The 27356-nt window shown below is 40.9% G+C and overlaps 3 protein-coding genes across 4 annotated transcripts in view; 1 reads left to right on the forward strand and 2 right to left on the reverse strand.

Moving 5' to 3' along the window:
• aacs (acetoacetyl-CoA synthetase) overlaps positions 1 to 20485 on the reverse strand; it is a 42221-nt gene extending 21736 nt beyond the window's left edge. Inside the window, exons 1-10 of the mRNA XM_083979308.1 lie at positions 20174 to 20485; positions 18895 to 18998; positions 16459 to 16579; positions 15311 to 15424; positions 8972 to 9069; positions 8196 to 8310; positions 7028 to 7109; positions 6758 to 6911; positions 3651 to 3731; positions 1810 to 1934 (exon numbers count right to left, since the gene is read on the reverse strand). Of these exons, the coding sequence (XP_083835434.1) occupies positions 1810 to 1934; positions 3651 to 3731; positions 6758 to 6911; positions 7028 to 7109; positions 8196 to 8310; positions 8972 to 9069; positions 15311 to 15424; positions 16459 to 16579; positions 18895 to 18998; positions 20174 to 20312 (1133 nt within the window). The 5' untranslated portion in view covers positions 20313 to 20485. The remainder of the gene's footprint in view (positions 1 to 1809; positions 1935 to 3650; positions 3732 to 6757; positions 6912 to 7027; positions 7110 to 8195; positions 8311 to 8971; positions 9070 to 15310; positions 15425 to 16458; positions 16580 to 18894; positions 18999 to 20173) is intronic.
• The window catches only part of LOC310991559 (uncharacterized protein), a 134937-nt gene continuing 114762 nt past the window's right edge, over positions 7182 to 27356 (reverse strand). The window contains exon 5 of the transcript XR_014595636.1: positions 7182 to 7722. The gene's annotated coding sequence lies outside the window, so the exon portion shown is untranslated. The remainder of the gene's footprint in view (positions 7723 to 27356) is intronic.
• Positions 25596 to 27356, forward strand: part of gak (cyclin G associated kinase) — a 37351-nt gene continuing 35590 nt past the window's right edge. Inside the window, exon 1 of one of the 2 annotated variants that reach the window (XM_083979300.1) lies at positions 25596 to 25986. The gene's annotated coding sequence lies outside the window, so the exon portion shown is untranslated. The remainder of the gene's footprint in view (positions 25987 to 27356) is intronic. The other variant, XM_083979301.1, reaches the window with a different exon arrangement.

Below are 27356 nucleotides of genomic sequence, written 5' to 3' on the forward strand. Positions count from 1 at the left end.
AAAAGAATTGCTTAAGTCTGGCCCTGGTCAGCTGAGGAGGAAACACGACCGCGCTCTCAAAATGACAAGTACGGTGGTGATCTCACAGAGCAGGTTTGTGGTGCGTCTGAATTATGAGACCAATTTCTTTTAAACACAAGTGTCAAGAAATTATATTTTCCTCCAAATCCCAAGAGAATTAACTAGGTACAGTAAAACTTCTACAGCTTGCTGCCTGGTGGTGACTTGACATAATGAGATTTTGTTCCTCATTTCCACTGTTTCTTTTCGGTTATCCACCAAATAACCAGTCTGTCTAATCTATGGCATATAAAACGAGGTGAAATTATCATCTCCATTACCCACTCTATACCCCATTACCCTCTGCTCTCTTCTGCATTTTTCTTTCCTTTCTTTCCAACCAATCCGTCATTTTCCACTCTTTCTCTCTTTGCTATGATTTTAAATCAGCATTAGTGTTTATTGTATGATCAGTTGCGGAGGGTCTCTTGTTTTTAATGCATGTTCCAACCAGCAGGGATCTTTATTCATGTGTCGGCTCCTGTGTGTGCATGTGTGTATAAGTTGTCAATTAGGTAAACACATGATCAATTCTGTGGATAAAGACCAACAACACCCAGCACCCCTCTCTTCCCGCTCTCTTTCTGATTTTTCTCTATATTCTCAATTTTTCTGCTTCTCAAACATCTCATATTAAAAATATATATATCTTTTTTTTAAAAGCCCACACTTGTTCTAACTTCTTATAGCCACCCGACGCAAGTTGAATCCCTTATTGGGGCTGCAGCCTGTTTTCAGCTGCACTGAACTCTATTAAAGCTGCCACAGATATAGAGAATATCGTATAGAAACTTTTTTGAAGGGAAATTGGATGGTTTTGTTTTGTTTGGGAATTAGTTTTGAACATCTAAAACAAAGAAAAAAAGGTTTGTCTTTACAGAAGCTCTGTGTAGATATCCCCATGTTGAGCCTCGATTTATTTGTGATCCCATGAAGCATCTTGCAAATTTGTGGAAGATCAAGACTCTTAAGACTGAGAGTGAGACTGTTTGTGTTTATGTTTTTTCACACGTTGTATAGGAAATCATTATCACCTTAAAGCAGAAGTAAGTGATATATTTGTGTTAATATAAGTCTTAAATAGTTATATCTTCCGACAGCAATCACTTACATAGAGTGTTTGGTCTGAAACACGGGTCTCTCAGTCACTCTGCTCTGCTCTGAGCCGAGGAGAAAACATTTATCGTATCCTACAGTTTTTATCCAATGAGGAGAGAGAACGGCATGCAGGGCTGTGTGTGCAGCCAAGGGACGCCGTGAATGTGGCGACGTAGGGACGAGGACTGTTATAGTGCGTTCAAGGAAACTCGTTTTTTTCCGACCTGTGAAGTCGTACCAGTTCGATCTGGTACATAGACTGTACAAAAAGACGTACTGGTACGATTTCACGGGTCGGAAGTTACGAGTGGCCGTTATAGTGACTTTCACCGGTAAAACAGGTCGGAAAAACACGAGTGGGTTGCCTGGAACGCTACAAAGTCGTAAGTTGTGACTTGAAGCTGTAATTTACGATTTCAAAAGCCTGCCTGGAACGCAGCATTAGCGAAAACGACCGGACCACTCACTTCTGCTTTAATATTGATATAAATACTGTTCATAAAGAGAGTGTTTTCAAAGTGCGTTTTAGGATTTAAAATAAAAAATCATCTTCCAACAGCAAGCAAAAAACAGCAGAGAAATTCAAACGCTGTCGGCCCCTTTTTGGCAGCATCTCTCCTTTGTGTGTGTGTGTGTGTGTGGCTAACTCACCCCAGCTGGTCTGTCAGGTTCCACAGTACGTCCGGTGTGGGCATTAGTGGTGAACCGTCATATAAAACCACAGAGGCTCCCACTGCCAGAGCAGACACCAGCCAGTTCCACATCATCCAGCCGGTCTACGAGCAGCAGAGATAACGAACAGAGTGGTCAGTTTATCTGCTGTAAACAATCCCGCCTCATCAACATGGATGAAATGGGAAGGAGAAATGGACGACCCCCGCGGACCGTGAATTATGTGCCTGTGGTTCGCGTGATTGTTTGCCGCTCCATGCTGAGCTTCCGCCTTTGGCACCATCTCTCACATGAACAAATAATGATGGTATTGGTTCGACTGAACAAGTGTCCACAGTGCTAATACAGGACATATTGTCTATGTGGGCATTTACTGTATAAACTACCAAGTAATGGTGAAACGACTCGTCTCTCAGTGACACCGAAAGTTTGATGAAGTTCATGTATCAGGCAAAAGTATATCGCCTGTTGCCAAAGACATTTGGAAGATTCACTTTTTACATCTTGGTTATTTTCAAGTCAACTCTAACCTAACTGGGAGCGGTACCTATCCAACATTGAAGGAAAACTATACAAGTCAGTCGCTTTTTCACTGTTTTGGTTGCTTTTTTCTCTACAGAGCTCCCCCTACAGTTTCAGAATGCATATTTTTATGCGCGAGAAGGAAATCTGAGGAGCAATGTCTACCAAGATATGTAACGTTAACAAGAGATTACAGATTATCAGGCGTGTTTGTGTCGTAGAGCCGTAAAGCAGTCCATGTTTCTCGTGAGATGAGATCTGGGACAACGTGCTGATCTGGCAAGGTTGGTTTTTGACCAAGAGACTCTAGGTGGAAGGCAGAGAGCCTCTATTCTCACTATGACAAGTCATTTAACCATCACAAATACTACAAAGCTGCTTAATTAAGGTAAAAATCCTGCATAGTTCCTCTGTAAAGGGCTTGACGAGGAGATATGATCATCATTCTGAACACTGTACTTCTAGCATCACTGAGCAGATAACATGTTATGACCTGCTATCGTCCTGAGTCTTCCCCCCCCCCTTTTTTTTTTTTTTTTCTTGCTTAATTTTTGTTTGATCATTCTTGTTTTTCCAGTTTGTTGGATTACAACATAGATCAGTTCACCTTCTGTGTACAAGTCCCAACATTAATACTGCAGGTTGTTATGTAACCAAACATTTGCCACAAAAATGCTTGTAATGTGTGATACTTAAAAAATCTTTTTTGTCATTTTGTCATTGTTGTCTTTGCTTGAGTGCGGCTACACTACACATAAGTATTTAGTGCTGTAGGTTTCCTAAACAGATGTAAAACATTGGATGGAAGTTACTTTATTCACAGCCTGAGAAACTTCCTTGTTAGATGCCAGAATCACTTTCTAAATCGAGGAGACGTGAGCCGAGCCGAGCCCACATAATTGTTCTCGTGTCAGAAACCCAAACCGCAGCTGCGCACTTGTCAAACATAAACACACAAATACACACAACCCACAACTCAACAACTGCAGCTCTAATAAGATCAGACTCCTCGGTTTTGAACATTATCATCAAAAAGGAGGCAGCAGCTTCTTCTTCTTCTTCCTGTGACCTGCCTCTGTGTGTGTGTGTGTGTGTGTGTATATCTCTGTGTTTCTTTATGACCCGCCTCATGATGAATAACACCCAGCTATATGAAACATTATACCCCTGCAGAGAGCTGAGGTGAGGCGGTGGGTGGGCAGAGGAGAGTGCTGCAGGAATCAGAAATTTTCTGTATCATGAGCACTTTCTTTTCTATTTTTTTTTTCCGGTTTTTGTGACAACGGTTGTGTACCTACCGTAGTGTAGTAAATGATGACATCGCTGCTGGTCATATTGCCGTGCAGAATGTGTTCCTTCAAGTGTTGGATGAGCGTGCCCTAATGAGACAAGAGAGAGAGAAAGAGAGACTGTTAATTTGATTCTGGTTGACTACAGATATTTTATAACAACACTTCTGTTTCATCGGTAACACTTTACAATAAGGGTCCCTTAATTAACATTATTAATATATTAAGTAATAATAAAAGTTGAATATGTAATTAGTTATCATTATGTATGCATTACTCAGCATTAATTAACACATAAGTTTATATATTAATGCTTAATAATGTACTAACTAACGTTAATTAACGGACCCTTATTGTAAAGTGTTACCGTTTCATCTGTGACAAATTCTAAGTATCACTGAAATTTTGCAATGCAACAATGAAGTTTTATCTTATGCTCCAATGTCAAGCTGGCTTCCACACACAGAGGCACTTCTCTTAGGAAAAAGGGGCAATTTGGGTTAAGTGTGAATTCTCCCACAGTCACTGACCCATCACAGTTGGAGAGGTAATTATTGCTGGTGTAGAGTACGAACTGTATGACCGTGTGCATGACTGCGTGAGCTTTCGATTTGAGCCTATGTGTACTTTGCTGTTCTACTAAACAGGTGGTCCATGTGCATGTGTGTGTGTGTTGCATATAATCTCTGGCAGGACTCAGCTGCCATGCCCGTCCCCCCATGTTCGTGCCATCTTGCCGCCGACAGCATGTTAACAGAGCCGTAACAAAGCATAAAGCACAACAGCGCTGGGGCTAATTGGTAGAGCCAGCGAGTACTGCCAGCGTCACAATACGAAATGTTTTCACCGACGCATTACTGTCCAATTATCGGCGGCGTGGGGAGAAGGATGGGACACAAAAGAACGAGATGGAGACAGAGAGGAATACAACAAGGGGAGGAAATAAAAGGATGCTGGAGGAGAGAGGGGATAAAGTAGTAAAAAAAAACCTAATGAGAGTCCGAAAACAGAGGACTAAGTGGGATAAGAGGGGGGAAGATTCATGCAGGTTAAGGACAGAGAACCAATTTGAAAGAGGGATGGGAGACTGAAACAGAGAAGAAAGAAGGAAAATAGGTGTTATAGAGAGAGAGAGAGAAGGAGAACAACTTGTTATGTGAGGACGTGTGACTGCATTTGTTTGTGTGTGTTAATCCATTTTGAATGTGGAGTGTTTCAGCCTTCAAAAGTGCAGTGGTCCTCTTGAAATCACACATTCAGATGTGGTCGGTAGCGAGGGGGGGAGAAAAAAAAGAAAATCATTCATACTCCTCTTTTGAGAGCAAATAACCTTCTAAAAAAGAGATCAGCTGGTGGAGGTCTGCTGCCATCTAGTGGAGGAGCATGTAACAGAAAAACCAACTCACACTTAGGCCCAATTTCACAGTCACACCCTGTCACCTACCCCCTGAACTAGAGTGAGTAGGGGTAGAAATATTCCCCTATGAAAGAAGACACTATTACTACACGGTAATAACTGCATCATGTGCAAGACAAGCTGCTGCTGATCTTCATGCCTTGTATCACATGTGAAAATATACCAAAATATCCGACCTTTTTTTCAAAACTTTTCTATCAACAGCGGGGTTGTGATACATGGACTAAATGGAATATAAAATGGTTGTTGTGGTTATAAAATCCTTATTAATGGTAAAATATTTAATATGTATGTGTCTCTTTGGTTGTTTTTGGATCATGCGGCCATTTTGCAGTTGTATTCTGGGAAATCTGTCAATCTCCTTCGAAATGGGATTGGGATAAGGCCCCTTCTGTGAGTAGCAATAAAGACTTGACTACTGCTCCTCAGCTGTGGTTTTGTTCATAATGTGGCAGATGTGTGAGCTATAATGGCAGCTGTGATACTGAGGTGAAGTGGGATCAGGAGGTGAAGCAGGTCGTCCACTAATCAGAACGTCGGTGGTTCGATCCCCGGCTCCTCTGAGCTGCAACGTCCTTGGGGCAAGATACTGAACCCCTAAATCGCTCCTGAGAGCTGCTCCATCAGTGTGCGAGTGTGTGTGTGTGTGTGTGTGTGTACGAGTGCGACGGGTGTTGTAAAGTGCTTTGAGCGGTCCTTAAGCCTGAGAAACAGGCGATTTACTAGAATTTTGTGTCAATGATATCTCATCCCTCCAGCTACTAAAGGGACCTTGTGAAGAGGCTGCTGCTGTCCGAGGTGAGGAATTAACTTGAGTGAGAAATCCTTAAAAGTGGAGAGAAAAATGGAAATTTTGCCATCTATTGTTCCATCACAACACAACACAGCCAAATTGATCTGCTAATGAAGACCATGTGACGTGACTGAAAGCTCCAGAACAGCTTCAGAGAATAGTTATGTTGTCCACTTGAGAATTTCTTCTTATTCTTCTTCTCATTGAAAACATGTCTGTGTGGCTTTATAAGAGAAAGCATCGCCTTCTTTTCACACTGATCATCGCTGATGTATATTCATTTAAATGGTGGGAATTGAAAATCAAACTGTGGTCCAGCTCTGCAAACAGATGTGACCAGCATGAGCTAACAGTACAGCTGTGAGAGCCATCTTTAGTTGTAGAGAAGCTAATGATTATTCTAGACATTTTACTTTCATTCCAGCTAAACAAATATGTGAAATAGGCTAAGTGAATGTATGATTTGCTTGTTTCATTCTTTTTTCTTTTTCTTTTTATAAATAAGTGATTCATGATAGCCAGCTTTGAATAACTGTTTTTCCGGTATGACCTTTATGTGTTGTGAAGCCAGTTAGGGCACAGAAAACTTTAATAGGTTTAAAGCCAGGGCTCTGGCTATTATTTCTATTGCTATGTTTAATTTTCTATTGCCACATGTGGTCTTATTGAAGGCCCAGGGTCCGGGTCCACGGTTCGCCACTGGAAATGAATGAACCAGCTCGTGGTTATGTACTGTATTAGGATGCGAGAGGCTCAATGCCCATATCTGTTTCATGAAATGACCCACAATGTGTGTGTGTGTGTGTGGTATTGTGTTTTTTTTTACCAGTTGAACAAATTAAGAGAGGTAGAGCCATCCATACTCTGTAATAACAGGCTAATGGAAACCAGTGTGTTTCTTCTCACCCCAGCAGAGTGGACCATGCATTTAGGAGCTCCTGTGGTTCCAGACGAGTACATGATGAAGAGAGGGTGACAGAAGGGAAGCTGCTCAAACTCCAGCTGAGGAAACTGGTCGGCCTCGCCGCGCCCGGACGCCAAGAAATCATCAATAAATACACTGTGGAGACATTTAAAGTAGAGATATGTGAGAGGGAATACAGTACATCTGTGACCTGCTCTGTGTTAATAGTTCTTAGTGCATTAATATCCACACACACACACACACACACACACCTGTTGGGGATCTTGGAGAGGTCGGTCTCGTGCTTGGAGCGAGCGTAGGGAATCACAACTACTCTCTTCAGGTCAGGCAGACCTAGATTTCAGAGAGAGAGAGAGAGAGAGAGAGAGAAGCTGATGCCTTTGTGTTCTCACATCACAGTTAAAGCAGATATCAGTGGAATGTTTTTGTTAATATAAGTCCTAAATAGTCCTATTTTCCGTCAGCAATCACTTACATGAAGTATTTCAGCCTAAACACGAGTCTCTCCGTCACTCTGCTCTGCTGTAACCCGAGGAGAAAATTTTCCTTGTGGGATACAAGTGTTATCCAATGAGGAGAGAGAACGGCATGAAGGGCTGTGTGTGCAGCCAAGGGATGCGCGTGAATGTGGTGACGTAGCACGAGGACCAATTGATGCCTGACAAGGGCGGGGGCTGCTAACTCATGGTGCGTTCAAAGAAACTCGTACTTTGTGTTTTTCCTTCCTGTGAAGTCATACCAGTTCGATCTGGTACGAGTTCACGGGTCGGAAGTTACGAGTGGCCGTTATAGGGAACTTTCACAGACAACAGGATGGTAAAAACACGAGCTACGGGTTACCTGGAACGCTACCAAGTCGTAGTTGTGACTTGAAGCTGTAACTTACGGTTTCAAAAGCCTGCCTTGAACGCAGCATTAGCCGAAACGGCCGTGAAGCTGATATCTGCTTTAATCTTTATGGAGAGACAAATATGCTCCCAGATGAATCCCAGTTTCATTTTCATAAACACGTAACACATTTTGCTTCTTAGTGGAAGTCACAAGAAATTAATTTTTAGTAAGGAGCGATGATGATGTGGAGGAATTCTCTGGGAGCTCCTGTGCTAACACATTAAGATCCTGCTTCATTCTGTACATCTACCCTGCATCTGTTCTGCATTAATTATTCAACTTTGAACACTTGTAAAAACCCAGTAGAGCCACTTTATTCTAATCTACTGATGTTGCACTATAACGACTCTATTTCCGCAGTTTGCAGGAATTCCTCCTTGGTTGTACTCGCTGTAAAGAGACCGAATACATCTCTGACAGTATCAGACAAAAGCCTTTGATGATAATCATAGAGAAAGAGCAATAATCAAACAAAAAATGTAGAAAATGGTCAGAAACATTAATCCATAAGAGAATGTGTTTGCCAACCTTTGACGACGCTGGTCAGCTTTTCCATGTGGTCATGTGTTTTCCCGTTGTAAACGACTGCAGCGACAGAGAAGATCAGTTTGGGCTGGATTTGAGAAAACCTGTCGAGGACACCCTGAGAGAAAGAAAGGAGAGAAAGAGAGAGGGGGTAGGGTTTTACAAAAACACTGATTTATAATTACAACTCTGCAAAGTTAGTTAAACTTATTTTACATTTAAGTTAAACCTGGATTGGTCATGTTTGATTAAAACATCTAGAGTAAGAGCAGTTCTCTAATCTGCCTGAGGGGGCAGCAGCGCATCAGAAACAAAAAGCAGAGCGCGAGACGACAGAAGGAGCATTGATGAAGGAGCTGCTGCAGGATGATGTGGTTAATTACACTCATGCTCAACTCGCACACGTGACATTTTCCTTCACGGAGCTCATTCACCTCTTACTCTGTGTAAATTGTCATTTGAATTATGTGTCGTGAATCCACTTTAAGAACTGGCACGGGACAACTGGCCCAGAGCAGCTGAGGTCGAGGACGAGAGCATGAACTCTGCCAAGATTAGAGATAAAAATTGCCACTGGCACCAGCACACACACATACACACTCTACCAGCACTGGCAGGTGCTTCAGAGTCGACCAGCAGATCAGACAGGTTTGGTTTGGTTTGGTTCATTTACAGTATCGAACTTCAGAATAACTCTGAATGATATTCATATTGAGACTGTTTGGAGTTTGTGAGACTTTATGTCAAACATCTGTAAAAATAAAGACAGAAATCCTTACATTGACTCCAAAGTCGACGGACGTGGAGCTCCAAATGGCTCCGATGCTGGCGGCGGCTAACATGGCCTCTACTGCATGGATACCATTAGGTAGGTAACCTGGAGGGGGAGAGAGGGAAGGGAAGGAGGAGGAAAACATTAAGTTTAAGTGCAAATCCATACCAGTCTTAAAAACAATATACATGTGTGCAGAAATAAGGATATTTTAGTTGAAAGAAATGATAAGTGAGAAACTATCCTGGTTTTTGTGATGTTTGCTATCTATGGGTAATGACACACCAATATATATATATAGCTGGGCTTGTTATTATATAGCCTCTATCTCAGTAGGTCATTGAGTTTAACTGAGAGAACAGAGGAAAGAAATATTGTGAGACAGAACAATACGGGAGAGAGAGAAAGAGAGTGAGAAAGTGAGAAAGAGAGAGAGAGAAAGAGGGATGCGACTGTAAAAGAGGAGGAGGAGGAGCGAGGGAGGAAGAAGCTTTCATTCTCAACAATGTGGGAGATTGTGGTCAAGGACAGAGCGAGTTTTCTCACAGAAGATCGGATCAGTGAGGGTTAGAGAGAAAATCAGAGACATTTATTGATTACTGCACTAAAAGGAAACAGAGAGAATACCAAACAGAGACACACAGTATTGAAATTCATACCATTATCTCACAGTCATTCATTACCATATTAAAGGTTGACTATGTAGAAATACAAGAACAACAACAGAAAAAGAATTCCAGCAGTCGATTGCCAGACCGTTGCTAGGTAAAACGGGCCGTTGCTAGGGACTCCGCTCTGAACAGAGGACAGCAGAGGAGGAGAGCTAAGCAGGATATTTACCTTATGTTTCATTTTTACCGTCATTAACAGCATAATAAATGACTTGTAGCTTGTTACAGGGACAGTGGAGGCTCTCTGCCTTCCACACCGCTGCTGCTCAGAGCCTCCGCTGTCACTGCTCTCGTCAAGTTGGAAAAAAAAAAAAAAAAAAGGAGCTCCGTGGCACCGAAAGTCCGCGACGATAAACGTGTTTATGACAGATAAGACTACACAAATACACCCATCCTAACAAGTATATGATAATCCATTGATCCACCGATTGATTATTAAAAAGGCTTGGTTGGAAACAAACGCATAGGACCGGGAGGAGGCAGGAAAACAGCTGAGAACTGAGCCACATGTCGGCTACAGGCAGGTACGAATGTAAACAGAACGTTGACAGATAGTCAGTTGTCGAGCCCGTCAAAAAAATTAAAAATAATAATTCAGACTAAAAAAAATTTTTTTGTGGAAAAGCAATACTTTCATTCTGTACCCCTCTAAAGGCCCCATGGATGTATTATTTTTGAAAAAATATAGCTTTTAATAAATATTCTACATATTCAACCTTTAACTTCAGCCAACACCAATAAAGACAATCTGTGTCTCAGTGCTGCAGGAATAATGACTCCTGTTTTCATTTTTAGTTTAATGCTTGGTGTCTATATATCCCTGCATTAACAGGAAGTGAGATAATAACTGTGTTCAGTTAAACCTTATATTCAAAAAGAAAAGAAAAGTCATATATTCACAGTAAAATAAATGAAAAATCATACTAATGCACTATTTTTACACAGATCTGATAGATATAAATCAGGTATAATCTTTATATAAAACATAATAGTGGTAGAAAATACCTTCAAGATGTTATTATAAGACACTGATAAGGTGATTGTGTATATAAGGCTGCCACCCAGATGACTCACAGGAGCTCTGCTGCTACCTTTAAACAGTCGATAACATATCTAATCTAAAACATGACAAAACAATAACACAGTCGGTAGTTTCCTGCAACCAGTCCGACTGGTCAAAGGCAAAACTGTAAACCACGCTGTCACCTCCTGTGAATCATGACCGATCAGGCTCATTGGCTAATTTAATTGGTTGCTATGCTGCTGACTCCTGCCGTAACCAGGAAGCAGATCCGACACCTCGGGGCTGGCAGATCATCAACATCCTGCTACACTGACTCCTGCTGCAGACGCTCCCATAAATTATGATCCTCCAACACTCAGATCAGGACAAATAGCGTCATGCATCAGCCGTGCCTCACTGCTGCTGCCACAACACAGTTTACACGTCGTCAACCCACTGCCCTTATCAGTCCACTCATGTAAACCACAATAAAACTTTACTGCTCCACATGCCTAACTGATAACCACTGTCTGAGAGTCTAATATTAACATCTACTCTGTTGTGACGCCACTGCTTTACCACTTCCACATAAATGCAACTTCCTTACGCTACTGTTCTTCTTATGTTCGGCTTCTACTGTCTTTTATTATTGTGCCAGTTTTTTGACAGTTTTTGGACTCAAAGCAGTGCCGTACGATTCAGATAAAAAATGACTCAAGCTTTAGTCATGTGCATTAAGCAATGATGATGATGTAATGTTTATAGAAACAAACCGGTGACGTGTGTGTGGTCAACTACCCTGAAACCAGCTGAGAAATGATGTCTGTGTACGTTACCTGGAGGGAGAGGAGCAATCCCTCTGACGAGAGCCTGTGGTCAGTTCAGGAGAACTTTGATTACGACTGATACTTTAGAAACGAATAAAGGATGAATCAAGGGTTTTTTTTGCCCTTTGGAGTCTTCTTTTCTCACAGCTTTGTAAATGTTTATATATATATATATAATTAAATCCTGTGCTGTTTTCAACCATGTTTACTTGCTATTGGTTTGCTCCTTCACGTCCTCTGTGGGGACATGACGAGTGCGTTGGCACGTTAGCACCACCAGTGTTGATCACTGAGGTGGGATGAATCCACATGCACGATGTTAAACACACCACCCATGTGTGTGCATCTTTGTGTGTGTGTGTGCATGACACAAACAAAAACACTGCTCCATAGTGTGACAAGAGAGAGGAGATGGTTTTATATGTTACAGGATTGTTCTTGTGTTTATTTTAGCTAGTTTTAGAGTATTGTCGTTTGTGTTATTTGTTTTGTGTTGGGGTTTTTTTTGCCTCTACTTTCATTCAATTGCACACAAAAAGCCTATAACTAAGGACTAAAGCCAAGAATTAGCAATTAGCTATAAACTCGTTGTGCAACTTGTGACTTTAATAACCTGTCTTTAACTGTTAAAATTGCATAATCGCGATCGAGACAAATAAATAAATAAATAAACAAACTGAGACTGAAATAAACCGAAACTGACATCCTCCAACTGTGAGTTCATGTGCGTGTGTGTGTGTCTCTAGACACATGACTCTGCTATGGCATGTAATTACTCTCAAAAATATGCGAGCGTGTAGCAACAGTCGAGCATGGGATTTGGGGGGTGAAGGTTGTTTCCTTCATTCATTTTAAAAATAAAGAATAGATACAATAGATCAATATGTCATGAATTGTAATCGAGGTAAAATGTTCAATTAACCGTGATACTGATTTGAGGTCATATTGACCATAGCCCTAATTATAATGTAGCCTATATCATTATAAATTTCAGTTTTAGGGAATCTGTAAAACTCTGGATGGAGTAAATTGATGTTTTTAAAAGATTTTTGAGCACCTTTATAATCTAAACAAGAACAGAATTAAAGTTATTTTCAGGCCTTTTTCTTATCAGCACTAGCATGACTTCATTTGAAATGATACGCAGACCAAACAGGACACATGCCACATGCTGCATGTAGTGTTTTATGAGTCGTCCACAGTGCCACACCCACTCAGGGTGAGGACGTGTGTGTGTGTGTGCTACAGCCTGTGCAGTGATGTCGTCTCTGTTATTCAAACTGTTTTCATCACGTTTCCATGTTGCTACAGTTTCCATGTATATGACATTTGTATCTTAGTCAGCATTGAGGCTGCAGTCGCACAGTGCGTTTTTGATGACACATAATTAAAAGAATATGTTTCCCCCTGCGGATGAAGAGCGGGTGTGAAGGTTATAAGCTTTGTAACGGGGTGGGGTGGGATTGGGGGTGTTTATGATGACAGGAGGAGGAGGAAAGGAACAAAAACGTCCACAGGAGAAGGAATATGTGAGTGTGTGTGTGTGTGTGTGTGTGTGTGTGTGTGTGTGTGTGTGTGTGTGTGTGTGTGTGTGTGTGTGTGTGTGTGTGTGTGTGTGTGTGTGTGTGTGTGTGTGTGTGTGTGTGTGTGTGTCCTGCTATAAAGCCTGGCTGGCTTCATCAGCTAAGTGCTTATATATCTCCTGGATTACGGACACTGACACGACATTTTAGTTTCAACCTGGGGACACACAACACACACCAGCGAAGAAGACGCACAGTCAAACACACACACACACTCACATAGATTTGTCTTTAGATACGTAAGAGAAAAGAGAAGCTCAATTCCCCCTCCTCTCTCTCTCCTGTTGTTTCTCTACCTCACTCTACCTCCCACCCTCCCACTCCGTCCCCCTCCCACTTTCTAATGAGATTCCCACAGAGCTTAAGTCAGTTAGCTAATGGATTTCCCCACCGCAACATCCATCTTTCTTCTGACCACACACTAACTTTCATACGCTTGCTGGTCATTCCTAGACAGAGAAGCTCAATATGAGCTCATGGACATTAGATATATAGATGTTAGTCACACTGCTGCTTCTATATTAAAGGCAGTGGAGCTTTTTGAGCCAGGGGGAATTAAGGGAATTTAGGTGTTAGGAATTTATTTTTCTTAATATGTCACAACAACAGTGAGCCACATGGCTGCTTTTATTCTGAAATCTTCATAATAGCAAGTTCATAATAATAATAATAATAAAAATAATAGCTGCCCACCTCAACTTCAGGTTTTTCTCAGTGTTGTTAAGGATGGCTTAAAATTGTAGCAGCAGTTCACAGAAGTTTAAGTGTTTCATTTTTTTTTGCCACACTTCTGTGTCACTGTGGCTCAGATATCAGATGTTTTTTTCCCCCTTAACTCAGCTTTTGAACATTGATTAAATAAAAAGCCACAAGTCTTTTCTGTCACCTCTGAACCAAAGTGCCTGTTATCGGCCATCTTTACTACAAAAAAAAAAAGTATGAAACTAAAGAAGGCTTTGTTTAGGACAATGTCTGCTTTGTAGCCGCCAACAATGGACGGCTCAGAAATGTGAGATGATGATGTTGTTTGACAGCCGTGGTGTAACTGAAGCTTCTGACACTGACACGGCAGCACAAACAGCTCAATACGTATTTCTGTGTCACATGGCGGGAGAAAGTGGCGGAGAGCAGAGATTGAAACTAGAGGCAGAGACAGATAAGAGTCAGGTCGGGCTGACATCCACGTACATCAATGAGGAAGTTACCCATCTGAAAAATCACCTCTTCCCTCCCCACCCCTTTCTTCTTTTAAAATGACTTGGAAAGAAGCTGCGTGAGAGACACTATTATTATTACATAATACCAGGTTGTTATATGACTAATAATGGAGGAAAACGTATCTGCAGGATACTCAACAGACACAGCAGATAAAGTTTATCATCTCAAGACAGATTTGTGATTGTGCTAAAATTCAAACTAAATCTGACAGAAAACATCAGTTTCTGGAGCTCCAGGCTCGTTTATAAAGACTGACATCAAAAAAAGGTGCAGGGTCCTCATAAAAAGCTGAATAAACACTTGCAAATTCTGGATATGCAGCATTTTTTTTTGCTATGTGTGTGTATTCAAAGATCAGAAAACCTATTAATGCACTTTTATCTTTGTTCAGGGAGTCACTTTAACAACTGATTCAGCTCAGAAGTCTGAATACTTTTGTTTGATAAACTAAACCACTGACAGCTGAGCATTTTCACAGCCTGCAATGTGGCATCAAGTTAAGATTGTGGCAGAAAAAAGATCTTAAAACTGTTTTCTAAAAATGTACCTATCACATATTGCAGTGTGAGAGATGGACATGCATGGTGGTGTGCATTAAAAACCTCCTGCAGTGTGAACACGTGGCTCTGTATGACTTCTCTGTTACAGTGTTGCCTTACAGAAGAACAAATATTTGCTTTGAGAAAAGAAAAAAAAGAGAAGTAAATGCTGACATTGAGAAAGAGCTGCAACTTGTGCCAAGACGACGGACCGGCCCTCCTTGCCAGCGCACACTAAAACACACAAGTAATGGCAAATAAACTGTCCAACTTATTCTGCAACAGGCTGCAAATAATCATCCAACTCACTCACTTATATAATAAAGAGTATTGGGAAGGATGAGGAAGGTTAAAAAGAAATGAGTCAGGAGAGGAGCAGCTACAATTATAGTTTTACTTGGAAATGCTGGTGTTTAATCTACCGAACTAATGCGACCAATAATCAAACTTGGCTGCTTTTCCGTACCCTGCAGACAGAAGGCGATAAATTAAAAAAAAGACTCACCTACAACCCTGTCTCCAGTCTCGACTCCCATCTTCCTCATGGCTGCAGCAAACAGCGCCACGTCACGCCTGAGCTCGCCGTACGTCACCTTCACTATCTCCTCGTTTGCCTCCGCTGATGGAGAGAGACAGAAATAGAGAGTGAGATGCAGAAACAAGGATTAATTAATATGCACACTTTAAAAAAAAGACTCCGAAAACATGTATTCTGATTGGCTCGGACGTTTTCAATACTTTGTGTACCGCTTTGTAAAACCATGTTCTCAGTTATGGGGTTGACATAAATGCAAATGAAAGGAACCCCCCCTTTGAAATATGAAACAAAGCAAAGAAAGGGACGGAGCACCAGGGAGGCAGGGACGGAGACATAAATAGAGGCGGAGGGTGCAGCAGGACAGAGCCACAGACAGCAACAGTCCTATTATCTCTGTAAGTAATAGTTTCCTGACATTCACAGTGGCTCCACAGCATTGTGACCGATGGGCCCTCTCATAATTACATTCCACCTCCTGAGGTAGATTGTGTGCATGTGTGTGCATGTGCATGAGTGTGTGTGTAGCAGTCCGCTCTACACACACACACACACACACATGCAGCAATAAAAAAGGCCTATCCATTAGTATGTGACAGTCCTGAGAGGTGGAGCAGGGAGCAGCAGCTTTCATAACACAGTGACGTATGCGACCCTGTGTCTCATCGCTGCTGGACTCAAACGCTCCCTCGATGCTGATCTTTCATGTCGCTGCAAACTTGTCAACAATCACCCGGAGCGACGTGCAAAAAAAAAAACATCACATGAGTGCATAAATGCTGGTGAGTAAAGAAAAAGGAAAAGATAAACAAACACCACTGGAACAACGAACCGTCCCTGCATGGTGTCAGTATGTGTGAAGGTGCGTTCAGGATGCTGCGTGCACTGTGGGACTTTAAGAAACAATGTGTGTGTGTGTGTGTGTTAACTTGCGCGCTGTTTACTCTGGGCACAGAATCAACGTTGCCAAGCTTAGGGATTTAATTCTTAACGGAGATCAGCGGCGAGGCCACGCCTTAAGGTGCAGCAGCAGCAGCAGAAGTGTTGTAAACTGCTGAATATCACACACATCCTGCTGTTATTGAACCTGTAACGTTTACTCTGTCTGTACAACTCACTCGCAGCGTAGAGAGCCACTTTGTCCTGGTCGCCGTGTTTGAGCAGATTCTCGGCGTAGTTGAGCCGGGCGCCTTTGAACCACTCGGGAACATCTGAGATGCGCTTGGTTACATCCACCACCTGGGACACACCATAAAAAAACACACACAGGGGAGAGAGACACAACACAACGCTGTCACTGACCCACTCTGAACTTTAAAATGTTGGTGATCTTTTCCTTGACATCCCACACATACATACTCTGTACTTACTTAAAGGGATGGTTCAACATTTTGTCAAATTGGCACATTGTCATAATCCCTATAGTTTTAGGAGTAGGTTCGTTACCTTTAATTGCCAGTTCAAGCTGTTTTAAGATCAGCGGAGCAGAGACGTGAGCTGCTAAGAGCTACGCTCTGAAACGGGATTTCTTGGTTTCCCTCATCAAACTCATCAAATACACAATCCAACAACTCCAAAACGCTCTCATGGACAAGTTGTGACCTGCACATTCACCACGCTATGAGATAATAATGGAACATTATGAGACAGAGTTGTTTTAGAGGCAAATTCATGCAAAACCACTGATGCGCATCCCCGTCAGGAGCAGTTTTTCGGCGAGCAGTCTCTGCATTTGCCTCTAAAAAAAACTCAGTCTCGTAATGTTCTGTTATTATCTCATAGCGTGGTGAATGTGCAGGTCACAACTTGTCCACAAGAGCGTTTTGGAGTTGTTGGATTGTGTATTTGATGAGTTTGATGAGGGAAACCAAGAAATCCCATTAGCCTCCGTAGCGTAGCTCTGAGCAGCTCACGGCTCTGCCAATTTGTCAAAATGTTGAACTATCCCTTAAAAAAAACATTTTGTCACAAAGATCAATGGCTACATTAGTGATTTCTTTGCCTAAGCCAACTGTGCATCACTGTTGGACATTGATTGACCGAATAATTGTCTCCCCCCTGTTGTCCATCCACTATCTGCTGGGTCTGCAAACCTCAGATAGGATGTGGCTGAGAAAGTGAGTGATAAAAGAAGAACCTCTGGCCAACAAGTGACGTGGAATGTGTTATCCATGTGTACAGAAAGGGTGTGTGTGTGCATGCTTGTGTGTGCGTGTGTGTTCGTGTGTGTGTGACAACATGGCTCAGTGTCATGAGCTCAGACATCATTTGTTCCACTTCACACACCCACCTAAGTGGCTGCATCCTGGAACTAAGTAACACTGAGAGGCTGCACAGTAATTTAAATAATGGAAACACATTAAAATACTTTTTTATTTTTCTGGCTAGCTTTTAATAACTTATTTTCAAAAACAATGAGTTAATTTACTCATTTTGGTTATTTGGGGAAAAAACATTTTTGTTCCTTTTCTTACTCTAATTTCTGTCAGTGTATGAAAGAGAAAGCAGACGCAGGCGGATGTAAAATTAGAAACCAATAACATCATCTAATATCAATCAAATCAACATGGGGTTATTTGTAGCCGCAATCCATAAAAAGATCTTGTGTGCATTAGTGCACTCATTGGGCTCTTGTCAAACGAAAGTGAAAGGCTGACGGTGGCTTCAGCCCCCAGAAAAGCCAGTGTGTGACTCGTCAAATCATGAATAGTCCGGTTCATTGCCAGTCAAATGACAGAGTTTACAGACACACACCTTATATGTTTAAATAAACACTAATACGTGAGTATGCGTAGGTGGTTTCTGAAAGAGGCAAGATAATCATCATAAAATCAATTAACCGAGAGAGTTAAATAATAATTTGACTGCCTAGATAGATACTAGAAATCTGACAGATGTGATAACATTGACATAGAGGCCTATTGACAACAAAGAAAACTATGAATTTAATGAGTAACAATAGAGTATTATTTCAAATGAATCATAATGGAAACGGCATGTCAAAGGCTCTGCACCTGTGTTGACACCAGTTGTCCTTAATTAGGCTCCAACAACATAACGAGGTGCACCAGACAATGAACTGTATTAATGTGGGACTTTTAAGTGTTCACAGTTGAGTGGATGCACAGAGCAGACAAAACAAAGGAAACAGGCCTCTTTTGAAGCTTAGTTTGCCTCCAGAGGAACTGAGAAGAAAAAAAAAACGCCTCTACATGGGATGTACCACTCTGACAAGGAAGGGACAGCAAGTGGTACTGTCCTTTTTGAGGGAACAAATAAAAACCTTAATGCATCCTGAAATCTTGTATTTCATGAATGAGGCCCAATAATTTGAGGTCTCTTTAATAAAGAGATGTTAATGTGCTCTGTGCATTTATTCAATCTTTATATGTCATTTATGTGCACTGTTCTATCCTAAGAATTTTAATGTATTTCTGTTTTCATTGCCAGATTTCTGATGTAATTCTCATATGAACGATGAACATGGCAGCTGAATTTTATTGCAACATCAAAACTTGCAGTTGCAATGATGTGACATCAGAGTTTGGACTCACCTCCTCGTACGGTTTGGAGCTGACGACTCCACAGAAGCGCCACACCTCCGCCCAGAACTCTGAGTAACTGTCCACCGACCACTGGTACAGGTCATTGTAGTTAACTATAAGGGAAATAAAAAACATTATTTACTACTACATCGATAATAAGATATTACTTATGTAACCTGAAACACAACACGTTGAGTTGCAGCAGATGGTGAATGAAAGGAAAAAAAAAGATTGTAGCACCAGTGCATAGCGAGGGAAACTGGTTTCTTGCAGCAGCACAGCCTCTCTACACTGTGTACCTGTCATGCTCCACTAATAACCACCGACTAAACCATAAACCACAGTAAATTCCTACAAATGATGGCCTTTTGCCCTGCAAATCTGAGATTAACACTAATAATCTCCACCCATGATTTAACGATTAATACCAAAAAGGCAAAAGTCATAAGTATTCTTAGTTAAACTGAATGAGCGGGAGCTGTTTTCCATCTACAGCCTCTGTTGTAAATTCAAAGACAACCCCTCGTATTCAAGGTGATTCCAGGAGATGTGGCTTCCCAGAAAGAAAAAGACACAGGTCAAGGTGAGTGTAATAAATAGTGGCAGATCTCCAAGCAGTGGTTTCTAACCTTTTTTTTGCCTTCTATGACCCTTTAATGCTCACTGGTAAATCACTAACAAGCTTGCATGTGTCTTTTTTGAGCTGCAGGAAAGATCAACAAAAAGACTTCAAGGTGCATGTACTGTATGAATGCATTTGGTAAAAACTAAATTGGGGGACCAAGTTTTTCTGCATTCCTCCAGAAACCCTGTTGGTTTTTGCAACGCCACCGTATCAATGAGACAATGAAAACAGGCCTCTGTGCTGTCACCGCCTGGTAGCTGCTGCTGCTGCTGCTGCTGCTGCTGCTGGCAGACACACACACACACACACAGTCCAGTCCCAAATCCACACATTAAGCCCAGGCAGAGCTGCAATGTTGTTGTTGTTTTTACAAAGGGAGTGGTGATGGTGGTTAGTAGGTTTGATGCCAGGCTCATTAATATTCTCAGTGGCTGCTGGACAGCTCTGCTAGCAGGAGTCGAGGTTGCACTGGAGAGAGGCAGCAGAGACACAGAGACACTGTCTGTCTGTTGGGAGAAAACATGTAGGGACAGACACACACTGTCTATTTTTGTGTTTCTATTCAGCTTGGTAGGCTCAGTTCAATCCACTACACCTACTCTCCACCTCTCCCTCTCCCTCTCTCTCTCTCTCTGTCTGGGTCATTGTCTGTTGTCCACTCACCCAGATTAAGTCCGTAGTCCCCGTTGACCTGTATCCTAAACTTGTCCATCTGTGTGTTCCTCTTGGAGTCCGGGTACCACAGCACCTTGCTCTCCATGTCCATAATTTTCTCGCTTTTCCCTTCCATGTCTTTAGACATCTTTTTCGTCGGCTGCCAAAACACCGGTGGTTTAACGCGAGTCCTGAGCGGCCAAAGCCGGAGCTTCCTGTCCCTGAGGCGGAGGGGAGGCAGCGGGCGGGTGGCGGGGTGGGGGGGGCTGTTAAATCAGATCACCGGACACGGGCCACTTCGTTAGGACGGCTCGGGGAATTACAGTGCGCGTCGCGACAGCTAGCAAGGCTATGACTGTCAAAGAAGCGTGGGGTTACGGTTACCACGGAACACAGGCCACGCCCCCCTCCCCATGACGTAAGGACGTAGCTAAAGGAGAGCATGTTCAGGAAAGGCATTGCTCAGGACTGTTACACAGAGTAGAAATTATTACATAATGGCTCTACTGCATCCATGCTCTACTTTAGTGTGCGAGCAAAAATGCCCTAAGGTTATTTTCTTTGCTGGACTTATTTACTATTGTGGACTGAGACCCTCATGTTCTCTTTTCTTTTCTTTTTGTTCTTGATTGATCAAGATAGCTGATTCAGCACTGTGCATTTATGTATTACCAATGTGCCTTAATGTTTGTATTTTGAAGATACTTCAATAAATAAATAAAAAAAATAAAAATAAAACTTTAGTGTGTGGATAGAAGGCGGGACATTATAGTTATATTTAATTATAGTGTCTGAAAAGTATCTTTATTTCAGTACAGATCCCTATATTCTCCATTAATCATCTTTATTTTTCAAATTTCTTAATCCCTCATTTAAATAAAGGATTAGGTAAACATTTCAGGTCACAAAATGATGAGATTGTTGTTGTGTTGCAATGGTTATTCAATTTTTATATAGGCTATATAAATTTGAGTTTAACTTGAGTTTTTTTTTTTTTTTTTTCATTTTATGCAAGATATAGTTTATGAAAAATCTCTCTATTGTCAGTATAGGTAGATAGAAAAATCATTACATTTTTGTATTGCAGTCACCAGGTGAGGAGATAATTTAGGACATAAAGTGACTTGAATGCAGTGGTGCAATGATTTACTCAATAATACAGCAATGAACTGTTTTTTGATATATTTGAGTTTTACTTTATTCATTTTCATCTTATGCTCAGTGGTGTTGTATGGGGGTGAAAAGTTTGCATGATTCTATAGGCCTTTGAATGACAGGGACCCTGAAATATATCAGATCACGGCATAGATCATTTGGTAATTTAGGTGATTTCAGGACATTAGGGAAAATTATTAATTATTAATAGCCTACTTACATTCATATCCCAGTGGGTGTATGGGACACTATCTTTGTATTTACTTGTTTTTGGCTAAATGGATGCCAGAGACAGTTTGAAGTAGCCTATTGAGTGACTCAGTCTGTATGGAAGTGAAACCTAGTTTTAAAATAGCCTACTTTTATACAGACAAAAATATGATAATATTTGTTAATTTAAGTCTAAATGCCATCTCTTCATGGGGCCCAAAATACCTCACAGAACCTTATGTTATAGTCTACAGTAGCCTATAGCCTACTAACTCTTCTTTACTACATTTCTCAGGCAAATATGGTGCTTTTTACTCCACTACAAATATTTGAATTCTTTTCATCTAGTGTTTAATCTGATCTATTTTCAAGTTCAGTTGATTAAATCGGGTATCTCATAAACAATTTGTATGCTAGTAGGCTACCGAGCTCCTGCCCATACTATATCTTGGAATATGTGTTGTTAGTGTAACCGTTGAAATGTTGTGGCAGTATGTCTTACTTGTCTGTTACCTGTTTGACCAGTGTCTCCTGTTTTTGTCACATGGACGGCCAGACTGGTCTGCCCTTTGGGAATTTGAAAAGACATCTTGTCTAGCCTGCAGTTGATTACAGTTACTTTGGTGTTTTCAAGATTGAGATTTTGCATTCATAACAATTACATAACAACAATTAATAAAATATGATATATTGATATATTGTTACACAATGAACTACTGTAACAAAATCAGTGTGACTGAGCTACATGCATCTGAAAAATGGTTAACAATTTAGGAATATGATATAAGACTTATAGCCGTCACATTGTTCTATCTGCTATTTATCATGTGCTTTTAATAGGCTACTTGAACGTTTTCTGTTAATTATATTTAGGCTATCTTATTTTTACAAATGTTTCGTACGGTTTAGAATGAACCCCGTAGAGATCTTGAACGCCTCTTGCACTTTAACGTTCGATGGAATTGTATGGCGTTCTATGTGTTGCACCAGAGAGAATCTTGCCTGTCAATAGCAGCATCGTGATTGGTCCGCAGCGCTGATTCGACTATCAGCCGACATATCGCTCTATGTGGGTGTGGGAGGCGTATCGCGCCTGTTGGACTGGCGCCTCGATGGGCCAATGGGAAACTGGCTTGTGGTGCCGCAAAAGCCAATCAGAGAGCGAGAGCGTAGGAGCATTTTAGGGGTGTGCCCAATCAGTGAAAAGGAGCAACGACCCTCCTCACTTTGTGCTGGTGGCATGTCAACTTGCTGGAATTTTTTTTTCATAGTTTTGTCATGCTGTGTCCTGACTAGTTTAATCTAGTTTGTATTGCTGCATGTCCACATTTGTCCTATTAATTCAAGTTTCACTGTCTGTAGTCAGTGTATTTTATTCAACCCTTAGGCTATTGCCTCAAACTGTTGCAAGTTAAATTATAGCCTAATTTAAAGGCTGTTTTTATTTATTTTTACAGTGAGACTCTCATTTGCTATTTCAGAATCAAGCATTTCAGTCTCGCTGGTACCCCCTCACTGCTCATTGTTCCTTCACATTCATCTACCAGGTGCATAGGCTATGGAAATATAATCCATCCATATTAAACATTAGCCTAAAAGCCACCCATGCATGTGTGGAGGTTTGAAGCAGACACAAATACAAAAGAGAAAAGGAGACATTCAGTAAGCCATCTGTGGCCACATTATTGTGACAAATGCAACAGTGACTGAGTCCACACTGATGCTGTTGCATGATCTGGCACGCAGCTGCTACCGAATAGCCAAAAACAGACAGAGTAAACTGGTTTAACAAAAATGTTGTAACCTGTCTGATGATATTTTGTAATAGTGTCCTTAAAAGCTGATTGCAAAAATGAAAGGCCTTGTATCTCAAACCTGAACTCTTAAACTCTGAACCCCACAAGTTGTTCATTCAGTACATATGCTATGATTTTACTTAAGCAACATTAAGTTATCACTCCAGTTTATCTGATTTGCACAATTATGGTAGGCTATATCACTGTAAACCACATTGTTTTGGCTATACTGTCTTTAAAATGGATAGTGACCTTGATAAAAGGATAAACCAAAACTTGGGTACAACTCGTAGGGTAGAAATAAAAGTAAGGACACTTTACTTTAAAAAGACCAAGCAGGCTGACATATTAAAAAGAGTTGGTGTAAGGAGAAGCCCAAACAATACCGACATGGTCAGAAATGCAATCAAATCCAAAGACAATATAGCAAACAGCAAGTGGAATGAACCAGTATAGAAATCTATTGAGGGAATGCTGAACATGTGAGTACTGTAGGTGAGTGTGTGGGGGAGGGTCAGATGGGAGTGGCCGCCGGCCGGGTCTGATGTGACGACCGACAAAGAACATTCAGTCCCAACAACCGGACTGAATCAAAAAATAAATGAACAGACACTTGAAACCATGCCATGATTGAGATTTAGTAATATGCTATAAGATACTATGAGAAGGTGCATGTGTCAGGTAGTGTTGCTCATGAGCTTCTTGTTTGGGAGAGTGGACCTGAACAAAGAAGATGCATGAAACACCCAGTTCTGTACATATCAGTAATTCAGTAACGTGTGTGGATATTGGACAGTAGCCTAATAATAAACAAGGCCGTTGCTAGTAATTCCTTTTCCTATTATACAGAATGATCCAAGTATTGTTATCAGTTTATTCATCATGTTAAATCATGTTTTTGGAAATTCATGTTCTGCTATGTCAATGTAATAACAAATGTGTTTTTCTTCTTCCTCTCCTTCCTCCAAAGTCAATGGCATCAGTCAAACAGCTGCCCAGCTGTTCAGCACTCACCTCCACCATTCTGTTATCACACTAATAATACACTAATAATGACACAAAACACAATTCATTGTGATTACAGCACACATTTATCACATCTATTCATTAGAGGAAAACAAGCGCTTCTTCTACAGATCTTGTTGATCAAACAGTAACTTTAAACCTCAAGCCTCCCAATGCAAAGTCACTGGCATTACCCACTGAGCTACCCAGCTAGATGTGTTGTGCCCTCAGGTCCACCATACTATATTATCTTACATTACACTTCCTGAAAATACTGACAAATAATGTCAGTCATACAACTGAAATGTATACAGCAAATACTTGTCACATCTATACTCATTATAAGAAAGCAAGCTCTTCTACTTGTTGATCCAGGCAAATATTGGCTGACATTGATTCAAACCCTCAACCTCCTGATCCGAAGTCAGTGACATTACGTACTTTTATTATTTTATTTTTTTTATCCTTTATTTAACCAGGTAAAACTCACTGAGATTTAAAAACCTCTTTTACAAGAGTGACCTGGCTAAGAAAGCAATGTGCAAAACAACACCACATAGAAAACGGAGTGATAAACTGAGTCCAATTTCTTTGGAGAAGAGCATTCATAAAAAGCAGATCTCCATAATCCAGTAAAGGTAAAAGGTCATTGTAATAATTTGTTCCCTTACCTGGTGTGAAAGACAAGAAGAAACCAAATCATCTTAGAAACAAGATTGTCAGTATGGGGCTTAAAAGTCAGGTTGTTATCAATCAATATGCCCAAGTATTTATAAGAACTGACTAATTCAATTTATAGCTCCTTGGGCAGTTGGCAACCTGGGAATGTTTGATGGGAGCAGCCCAATGTTTGATGGAGCTGCTTGCCCCATCAAACATGGGGCTGAGCATATTGAGACGATGTAGGCTACCATATTGATTAGTTCCAGGTGTTATTTATATTTACTTAATTTTTTTAACAGTTTTTACTCGAGGGACAGCACAGTCTGGGCGGTGTAGTCATGTTGTAAGTGTACACTTTAACTATGACAAATAAAGAATCTCTTGTTTATTAGCTTTATCAGTTCTTTTTTTTTTATTTTTTTTTTATTTAAAATGAATTAGTTTAATAGCTATGTTTCATAAAAAAAATGGGTTTTCAGTCTGGGCTCATGCTGGGTCATTCAGGGACAGGACAGTAAGTCTTGAATCCACTCCAGTGTTATCGGTTTGCCTCGGATTATTGTCACACAGTAAGGTGAGCAGAGCTGCTGTGCCAGTCTCAGGTCACATGGAGCAGGTTTTCACAAGGGATTTCTCTCTGTTTGGCTGCGTTCATCCTTCTCTCCGTTCTGGTGTTTGCCATGCATGATTCCTTATACCGCTTTCCCACTGAAGTTAGCAGGTTTAAACAGGTTTTTTGGCCAGTGGGAAAGGGGCTTTAGTGTTTGCGTCTCAGAACATCTTTCCCCTATGCCCTCAGTACTTTCAGCACTGATTGACTGTTACGTGGCTTCTCTTCGAAGTGGTTTCCATCTACCCCCTCCACCAGGGAATCTGAATGAGTGGTGCAGAGCTGGTTGTTCCTCCAGTAGGTTCTCTCGTCTCTTTGTACAACTTCTACAGCTCTGTTAGAGATGCCCATTTGGTTCACGGTGACCTTTCCTGGATATCAAGGTGCAACTCGAAGGTTGTAAACTTCCTCCATCTCACAATAATTGAGACTAGAAAACACAGCTTTAGGAATTGTTAAAAAATCGGATATGTGCCAAGATCGCCACAATTTTATCTACAGAGAGTTCTTTGTATGTCACTTATTTGTACTTGTTCAAAATAATTTCTAGACACATCTTAGTAAAATCAGGATACTGCAGAATCATGCAAACAGGATGCATCTTTACAGCCTGAGTTGCCACAGAAAAGTGTCATAAATATAAGATTCCAGGAAAATAACATCTGAAAACCCAAATCCCTTTTTCATAATGCGCTATTGAACATAGCTGAATGATTAGACAGTGAAATCCTGAAGATGACCTGAAATGAACCTCAGCCTCAGCCTCAGCCCACAGCAAGTATTTCTGTTATCTGTTTATCCTGGCTCTGCCTCCACATCAGCCCATATGTCCTGCAGTCCAGCTAAAATTCACATTTTGTAACAGGCAGTATCAACATCTGTCGTATTCTCTCCCAACGCCTGCCCTTTGGATCCTGTGATGAAAACTGTGCAACATGAACAGTGTCATTTCTGCTTAACATTTTGCAATGCATAATAACTTACTCTGCACAATCTACAGTGAACCCATCAGGGCAAAAAGACAAACTGTTGAGTCATGTTGGTAACTGTTCAGGAACAACTCGAGTATGACAATGCAGCAGAAATATGATGGGTGAAGAATCAAAAACTGACTTGCAGACACTAAGCTTCTTTGGACCTTAAATGGATCCAGAGTAAGCCCAGTGATGTCAACGGTAACTAAACCTCTCTGATTTGCATGTTTTCTGAGTGTATTGTAGTGAAAATGTTGAGACCTAAATTACTTTCTTAATTACTTACCTAAATTCTTTGAATCCAAGATATTTTCCGTTTTCTATGTTTCACTACATAAATGGATTCATTCACACATCAGCCTGTCCATATACTTCTTGGTCCAATTCTCATTCTAATTTGAAACCAAAAAGGAGTCTAATTGAATCAGAGTAAAGTAGATTTGATTGACACCCAATTATATCAAAATTACTACATGGTAGATCACAGAGCAGAGGAGCCCAGCAAAGTGAGGTAGTAAGCAAAGATTGCTGCAGAAGAGCAGATATTAAAAACAGTATGAAAAATAAAAAATAATGTGGGTTTCATCAAGCAAATCAAGCAAGGATCCAAATTTTGACAATGCATGCATGTATGTTATCTTCTGATCTGCTATCATGAGATCAATTACTGTGTGTAGCCTAGATGTGTATCAGCCTCTAGTGCACTTAGTTTTCAGTAAAATATAAAAATATAAAGACCTCATACTGATACAACCTGAGCTACAGTACGTGTGTGGTAG

This window comes from Trachurus trachurus, assembly GCF_905171665.1.
Source record: "Trachurus trachurus genome assembly, chromosome: 9".
NCBI classification, from domain to species: domain Eukaryota; kingdom Metazoa; phylum Chordata; class Actinopteri; order Carangiformes; family Carangidae; genus Trachurus; species Trachurus trachurus.